The 8438-nt window shown below is 60.7% G+C and overlaps 1 protein-coding gene across 1 annotated transcript in view; it reads right to left on the bottom strand.

Moving 5' to 3' along the window:
* Positions 1–1865: 1865 nt before the first annotated feature.
* CFAP46 (cilia and flagella associated protein 46) overlaps positions 1866–8438 on the bottom strand; it is a 123995-nt gene continuing 117422 nt past the window's right edge. The window contains exons 53-60 of the mRNA XM_081822985.1: positions 6661–6725; positions 6521–6581; positions 6415–6450; positions 5803–5905; positions 4673–4785; positions 3349–3430; positions 2638–2774; positions 1866–2534 (exon numbers count right to left, since the gene is read on the bottom strand). Coding sequence (XP_081679111.1) covers positions 2173–2534; positions 2638–2774; positions 3349–3430; positions 4673–4785; positions 5803–5905; positions 6415–6450; positions 6521–6581; positions 6661–6725 — 959 coding nt within the window. The 3' untranslated portion in view covers positions 1866–2172. The remainder of the gene's footprint in view (positions 2535–2637; positions 2775–3348; positions 3431–4672; positions 4786–5802; positions 5906–6414; positions 6451–6520; positions 6582–6660; positions 6726–8438) is intronic.

Genomic DNA, 8438 nt, shown 5'->3' with positions numbered 1-8438 from the left:
TATTTCGTGCTTTCTTCCTCACTATTTGGCCTGGCCTGTGCTCGACCCAGCAAGTCCAGGAGCGGGTCCGTCCGACCCAGGGCAGGGAGGCTGCGGCGTGGGCTTCCCGCCCACGTCCCAGACACAAGACCAGGATGAAACACCACCATCCACACCCCCTCACGTGTGCCAGGGGAACAAAGCCTCGCGGACGTGTACTGTCTCCCACCCACTTAGCTCCTAGTTCTCACAGCCCAGAGATGACCGGCGGCCGCTTGGCCTGAGGCCTGGCACCCTCTGGCCTGTGGGTGGCTGTCTCTGGCTCCCAGGGGGCCCCAGACCCAGTGCTCAGAGGCCAGAAGTCTCCAGGTGAGGCAGATGTGGCCTCTGTGCGGACACCTCACTGTGCTCGGGGGCCTGGAAAGAGCAGTCCTAGCAGCCCCCAGGGCCAGGGTCCCCCGGCCCAGGGCGCTCTGTGGCCTGACCTCAGCAGATGTCCGAGGGGCTGCTTGCCAGGACCCAGGGCCCGAAGACACTTTGACCCTCCCCGCCCCCAGCCCATGGACTGTCTAACGGCGCTGGCTCCCCCCGCAGAGAGACCTGGAGCTGGCTCTCCCTTGACCCCTGGCCACCAGCCTGGGAGGCTCTTGGGACACAGGGTCCTGGCTACTCAGTCCCTCACCATGGTCTCCACGTGGGCCAGGATGGCTTGGGGCCCGGTGGGAGGACGCTTCCTGGGGACGTATCTGTTCTTCCTATGGCCACCCTCAAGTCTGGCTGAGTGTCCAAGTCTGTGGACAGCGGCTTCTCCCAGGGCTTCCCTGGTCCGCTGTGGTGCCCACAGGTGGTGGCGGTACGTCCCACCCTGGGGGCCTCTGAGACCAGGGCGGACTTCCCTCGCACTTCCTGCCTCCAGCAGACAAACCGCGACTCCCCATGGAGCTTCCGGTCGCCTCCTGGGAGCCGGCCTCACAGGCACATCCCCGGGCCCCGGGGCTGGACTTCCCGCACTCGCTCGCTCACTCGGCAAACACGGCTGAGCCCCACCACGGCACGGCGCTCGACAGAGGGACTCCAGTCCTGCCGCGCACCCGGGGCCACAGACCGCACCGCAGACACGTGATGCAGACACTGGACCTTGTCGTTTACTAAAGCACTTACACCAAAAACGATGGTGTTCCTTGTCCAGGGACCACCGTGGGCCTCCAGGGACCGAGGGCCTCACCCCCAGGGCCAGCCTCTACCCCAAAAACAGGCGGCTCCCCCACCACTGGGACCCAAGGGAGTGCACAGGGCAGGGGAGGGTTCTGGGGGTCCAGGCAGCTGTGGGGTCAGCCCCGATGCAGAGCCCCCAGAGGGACTCTCCTCCCCCTGCCCAAGGGTCCCCGTGCGAGCCGGGCAGAGCAGGCCGAGGAGGAAGCACCAGAGCAGATCAGACTCAGGATGGCCCTGGCATGACCCCGAGCAGAACTGGGGTTCAGGGGCAGGGCCCCCGGAGGAGGGGTGCCTACGGGGGGGAGGGCTGGGTGGTGGGTCCTCGGAGGGGCAGTCAAGGTCCTTGCCCCGGGGGGGTCACCCGATGGCCAGGTGTGGCAGCCCGTACAGGACCGAGTTGAGGACGATGGGCAGCCGCTCCTGGTCGCTGAGCTGTGGCGGGAGGGACAGCAGTTTGACCCTGGAGGCCCACGGAGGCTCACCTGAGGGAGAGTGAGACCGCGCTCGTGGCCTGCATGGAGCACTGGGGGCAGGGTGCACGGTGGACGACGGTGCAGACACGGCCCCACCGTGGACACGGCCACACATGTACACCACGGACACCGAGGCCCACGGGCGGTGGCACCCAGCCAGGGAGGGACCTCGCCAGGCCCAGGCCGGCCTGTCGCCTCCACACCACACCACTCCCAGCACCGTGGGGCCAGGCGGCTCCTCCTCCTGCCATCAGCCGGCTGCCACCACTGACCGTGGGGTGTCCCTTCCTTCCAAGGCACATCCACACAGAACAACAGAGGCCACACGGGCGCCCCTTCCTCTGTCCCCAAAGCAGCTCGTTAGCAGCTCCTCACACCACTGGCTCTTCTAGGGTCCTCCGCCCTCACGCACCTGCCGGTGCTCCCTCCCTCCCGCACGCACTCAACAGCCTTCACGGTCTGGTAACCGTGTTCTGGGCACTGTGCACCACGTCACTTCTAAATTTTAAGCTCCTTTTGTGGGGTATAGTTTGAAGGTTTCCTGCTCCCGCCCCAGAGAGCACGCCTGGGCTTCCAGAACTTGGGCGCCTTGAGCCCTTCTAACGCCCAGTGTGTTCAGCCCTGAGGATCTCACGGGAGGCTGTGCTCTCCGTCGGCACACGCTGAGCCGTGGAAGCGGCCCGGAAATGGCGGGCACCCCAGCCCGGCAGCGCCGCTGGGACGCTGGCTGGGAGGTGGCCCAGTACAGCCTGAGCAGCGGCAGGGACGGGGGACAGCTTCTGTTACCGTGGTTCCTCGGCTCACCAGATCCCATGTTCTGAAGGAGACGGACTGCTCTCCCGATCGGCCTGCCAACTGTCAACAGACCTAGGAAGGAAGCATCCCTCAGACTGGTCAGGGGCACCGCCGGCAGGCTCCTGGGGAGGCCCACAGGGCTGCGGATGGGCCCGGGACACCCGCACCCACTCACTTTCCCACAGGATGCCGGCCCGCAGCGCGTTGTCCTGCAGGATTGTCGGCCACTGGTTTGTCAGGATGCTCCTGACCCCCACCAGACTCAGAAGGATGGCAGTCTTGATGGGCTCCTCCAAGGTCAGCTGGGGCACGCTGCAGGGGATCGAGCTCCAATGGGACAGCCCGAGCCGACCCCAGTCCACAGCCCAAATAGCACCAAGTATTGGGCTGACAGCTCTTCAAGTGCTTGAACCAATGAAGAACACCCTCCCCCCACTCCACCCCCCTGCCCCCCCCATGTGAAATGCCATTTAACAAGACAAGGCATTCCGGAGTGCCACCAAATCCCTCCGGACCACTCCCAGCCTTGCGGGGAAGTCAGGAGGCAGAGCATCCATCGTGAGATGGCAGCCCACACAGGCCCTGGGGTGCATGTGATGTGGGGAGCTCTGAAGCCAGGGCACCCTCCCAGCTGCTGGCCCCCTGGCCCCTGGCCCAGTCCCCACAGGCCTTAGTCTTCCACTGGAGCTCCCCTCCCTCTTCTGCGGCACCCCCCCCACCAGCCTCTTCCAGGGTGGGGTCTGGGGGCAGATGGCTCTGCCCATGGGACGCAGGGGCACTCTGTCCCCCACACTCCCCAGGGAGCGCATCCATCAGTCCTAGGCCCCCCAGGCACCCCCATTCAGTGTGTGGAGGCCAGGCTGCTGGCCCAAGCTGGTGCAGGCACCTCTTGTTCTCTGAGTTCTCCATACGCCGCCACATGCTCTTGTAGGACCGCGTCAGGCCCAGCAGGACCATCATCTGGCACTCTGCAGGACACAAGAGGGGCAGCTCAGCAGCCGCACGCCCAGGAGTGGGAGGCCAGTGCAGGCTGGTGGTGTCACCCAGGGCGTGGGGCAATCAGGGAAATAAATGCAGCCCAATAAGGCCGAGGCTCGGGCTTGACGCCCATAGACCCTTTCCCAAGACCCGCCGGCTGCACCAGCGCACGGGGACACTATCTACTTCCGGAACCCCACACCCTTCCCAGTCTTCTCGTGCAATCGGCTCAGCTCCCAGCATGCCAGGCCAACAAGGCAGCCCAGCCTGCCGGGGGCGGTCTCAGGCACATGGCCCCGTGTGTCCGCTGAAACAGCAACACTTGGCCACGGGCATGCCGAGAGCCCCATGTGCACAGGCTTGACTGTGCACTTCCTGGAGTGGTCTGGCTGAGGGCAGGCTCGGGGGGCCGTCCCCAGGGGCAGGCAGAACCTCCAACGGTCGGGAATAGCATAGGGCCCCAGTGGTGTTGTCAGCCCCACACGAGCCTGGTGAGCTTAAGAATGCCTCTGACCTCACGCATCTGAGAAGGCCTTGTTTCTACCTCCTCTAGGGGTAAGGAATGCGCCGGTGACAGGCTTCTGGGGTGGGCTGGACTGTTGCGTGGCCCATCTCCAGGGGCTGGGAAGGAGACCAGTAGCAGGTGATGGTGTGGGGGTGTTCAGGTGCCCTGACCACAGGACACATGTCCACGTTCTTGTTATGCTGTCGTCACTGGGCCATGTGCCTCTTGAGGGTCCCCGAAAAGGCTCTCCTAGCGACTACGCAGTGTGCCAGTCAGCCTCTGCCTCAGGAGAAGGTCACTCAAGGGCAAGCCAGACCGCCCGCTCAGAAGTCCTCAGGGGACGGCCAGACAGAATACAAGGCCTAGAGTGCCCACATTTATGCTAGGAGTCGGGGGGGGGGTTGTGGTCAGTGTGTTCTGGAAATGCCCACCCTAGCCCTCCTGGACTCTGCAGGCCCAGCCCTGGGGGTGACCCTTCCAGCTCCTGCCTCCAGCTGCACCTGTCAGGTCTAGAACTCTGAACTGGGTCTCTGAGAAGTGGAGGAGGGGTACGAGGGCAGGAGGAGGCTTCCCCCAGAGCCCCGCTGTGCTTCCAGAGTCCCTTTCTCAGACAGACGATGACTGATGGCGACGCAAGGGGCCTTGCTCTGTCCCTGTGTGGATCCATCTCATGCACTGGGGTCCTGGCAGAGCGTCGAGCATCTGGGGCCCTGAGGGACTGCCTCACCTCGTAGGTTCATGGCAGCCAACCTTTCCACCAGTATGTGGGACAGGAAGCTCTCCATCCCGTAGAAGAAGAAGCCGCTGCAGCTGCCCAGGAGCTGCTCCCACTCGGCCTGGCTGCAAAGGGAAGGAGGGTGGCCTGGTGGCGGGAGCCAGAGGCCGGCAGCCGGCGTCCCAGGGTGTCCCTGGGGTGCTTTGAAAGCAAAGCCTGTCCTGTGCTCTTCACTCCCCGTCCCACCCCTCTGCTAGGACAGGGCTAATGTACACTCTCCTGATGCCAGCATCAGCCTCCATCCTGCGTTCTATCCACATGGTTCTCCGGAGAAAGGACCTCGGGTCCCTGGAATGAACTCCCATCTCACTGAGCAGTGGCTCTGGAAAGTGCTAGAAGGACACTTCCCTGATGGCCAACCACTCCCAGGTCTCTGAGAGAACCCACAGGGGAGTGTCCCTGCCCCCAGCAGTCCACACCACTCCAGCAGGCCCCGCCCACTGCCCACAGACCCCCACCCACGTGCAACCCTGCACTTCTCCGGCGGCGGGCCCCTCTACAATGCTGCCCCTCCTCCTCTCACAGGCCCCGCCCACTCACAGCCCCGCCTTCTCTCTCGCAGCCCCGCCCCACGGGCCCCGTCCTTCACTCGAAGCCCCGCCCCACGGCCCCCCCTCTCCCTCGCAGCCCCGCCCACGGGCCCCGCCCTTCTTTCGCGCAGCCCTGCTCTCCCGCAGCCCCGCCCCTCTCCAGCAGGTTCTCCTCCTACAATCCCCCCCAAGTCCCAGAGCCAGGGGCACGCCCTGCACTGGGCAAAAACACACTCCCGCGTGCCAGGTCCTCGTCTGTAAAGTGGGGATGAGGACAATGACGCCACCATGCAGGCACCATGAGGGCCAAGGAGCCCACTGTGTGATGAAGAAAGGCCAGACACCAGGAGCCTCTGGGGGTGGGGGTGGCAGGGGGTTTGACAGGACAGAATGCGGGGTCAGGGTTGGGGGGGCCTGAGGGAAAGAGGGAGGAGAGAGGGACAAGGGGGAGACGGAGGACAGCAGTCCCTCCCACCGTGTGTGGGGCACCCCCAGCTGGCTCACATCAACCTGCTGGCTGCAGGACAGTGTCCCCAGAACCCCGACACCAACCTGGGGAAGTGCTTATTTCCCAGATGTCCCACCCAGAGAGCAGTGAACGTGTCTCGGAATCTTTCCAAAATTTCCCGGGTGACGAAGACAGGAGTCAGCCTTTCTGCAACAGGAAATGAATGGAGCTTGTCTCAGATGTGGGACACTGAGGGAGATGGGCAGCAGGCAGTCCCCTGGCGCGGCCCCTGGCGCTGCCCCTCGTGTAGAGACACAGGACGTGGTGGAGTCAACGTTTACTGCGTGTGGAAATGTCAGTGCTCCTTCCCGCCCTCCTTTGTAAAGAGATTTTACTCTTGATCTTAGCCAAAGGCCGAGAAGTGATGTAAAACCAATTTAGCAAAAGAAGAGCCTGCAAGAATTAGACACTTAGAGCTGCCCTGGGCGGCAGGAAGTCCCGTTTGGGGCTCTGAGAAGGGGGGCAGCGGACCTCGCTTCAGGGGTTCACTTTTCCTACAGCTATGGTCCCGACTTGGCTGTGATGGCCACGGCCGCAGGACCCCACTCCCCCTGTGGTCAGTGTGACGGGAGGCAGCCGAGGGTGGAGCCCAGAGGGTGGTGTATGTTGAGTGTGTGCACGTGTGCGCACGTCAGGGGCCCATGGGAGGCACTCACCTATGCCCTGGGCCTCCCCGTAGGGGTCCACGATGACTAGCTCTGGGTTAAGGAGAAACAGTGCTTGCGCCTGGGTGTCCCAGACGGCGGGGCCGGTAAAGGATACACTTGAAGTTGTCGGCGTCGACTACAATGCAGTCAGGGGGGATGAGCCGGGGCGGAGCGTCCTGCACCAGAGACAAGGGTTGTTGGGGGGTCCTGGTCCTGCAGGGGGGGCACCCAGCCTCCCCAGGCCCATCTGCCCACCTTCCGTCCCTTCTTCGCTGGACTCCTCTTCTTGCCTCTGCCCTCCTTCTTCACGGTCCCCTCGGCTGCGGACAACAAAAGAAGGTGGTGTTTGGGGCTAGAAGAGTTGGTGGCACACAGCATTATGAACACAATAAATGTCCCTGAACTGTTCACTTTAAAATGGTTATTTTTCACCTTAATTAAAAAAAAAAAAAAAGTGAGAACAACTGACTTTAAGTTTTGTAAAGGTGAAAGAGCTGTAGTTTCTGAAATGTAAAGACTTGCAGGGCTGGGGAAAACCCGAGGCGGGAGTCCTCAAGAAAGGAACCATCACCAGAGGCCCTGCTGCCTACCCAGCTGACCATTCACACACCATGCCGGGCACCCACCAGTGTGCCCGCGGTGTGGCCCGGCTGGTGCCTCTGCCTCCTGCACAAGGATTTACACTTCTCTGTTCTAGTGGCTTGCAGATTCTTTTGGAGGGTCCAAAAATAATGACAGTTCACTTCCTCCCTTCTGCCCTCATGCCTCTCACTTCTGCGCGTCTACCCGCATTGCAGCTCCCGCAGAGAAGGGACGGAGGTGCGGCCGAGGCTCCTGCTGTGTCCTGACAGCGCGCTGCCCGGGGTGTGCCGTCAGGAAGGAGGCTTGCTCTAGGTCTGGATGGAGCCTCCACCAGGGTGAGGTATGTCCACTCTGTCCCGGTTTGCTAAGAATTTCCAGTATGAACGCACACATTTTATCAAATGCTCTTTTCCTGCAGCAATTGAGATGCTTGTAACTTCGTTTTCCTTTAATCCAATATAATGACACTTGCAAATTTTTGAGGTCAGACTGGGTGATGCAAGTTCTATTTTTCTTTCTCGTGCTGGTCTTGGCAGTTTGGGTGTCAGGGGCCGACAGAAGGCTAGGATGGGTCGGCCCCTTTTCCCTACTCCAGGGAGATCTGTTAAGACTGATGTGAACTGTTTCCGGAAAGTCTGGTAGATCTCAAAGGAGTAAAGCTGTTCATCTCCTTTCCTTGCTGGTTCTGAGACTGTTTGGGGTTTTCCTTCTTGAGTCTGTGAGCTGTTTTTCCCCAGGACTTGGTCTGCTTTGCCTAAGGGTTTGGATATACTGTTGTTAGGTCTCTTAGGATCTTTTAAATCTCTGATGCATCTTTAGAGTTTGAGTCTCTTTTCATTCCCAGCTTTGTGTATTTGTGCACCATCCGCCTTTTTTCTTGATCATTCTTACCAGAATGTGTCTATTTTATGAGTTAAAAAAAAAAAAATTATTTCCAGGGCACCTGGGTGGCTCAGTCGGTTAAGCGTCTGCCTTCGGCTCAGGTCATGATCCCAGGGTCCTGGGATCGAGCCCCGCGTCGGGCTCCCTGCTCGGCCGGGAAGCCTGTTTCTCCCTCTGCCGCTCCCCCTGCTTGTGTGCACTCGCTCTCTCTCTGTCAAATAAACAACATCTTTAAAAAAAATTTGTTTTGCTTTCTATTTTGTTGATGTCTGCTCACGTGTTTATTGTACCCTTTCCTCTGCTTTGAGTTTTTTTTTCTTTTGCTGTTCTTGCTCTAACTTCATAAATTTGATGCTTAGCTTGTACACTTCCAACCTTTTCCTTTTCTGATATGAACATCCAAAGCTGTGAGACCCTTCCAGACCCTGCGGCCATAGCACTCCACCAGCCTTGGACTTCCTGCCATCCTTTCTCCTGAGGCCCGGGAGATACGCAGAAGTGTGTTTTTAAATTTGAAATGAATGGGATTTAAGAAATCCTCCTTTGGGTAGCGGCTTCTGAGCTGATCA

The sequence above is a fragment of the Leptonychotes weddellii genome, chromosome 6 (genome assembly GCF_054177405.1).
Source record: "Leptonychotes weddellii isolate Sample4059 chromosome 6, ASM5417740v2, whole genome shotgun sequence".
In the NCBI taxonomy this organism is placed as follows: Eukaryota; Metazoa; Chordata; class Mammalia; order Carnivora; family Phocidae; genus Leptonychotes; species Leptonychotes weddellii.
Note: the sequence above shows the minus strand (reverse complement) of the source record. Positions and strands in the feature narration are given on the sequence as shown.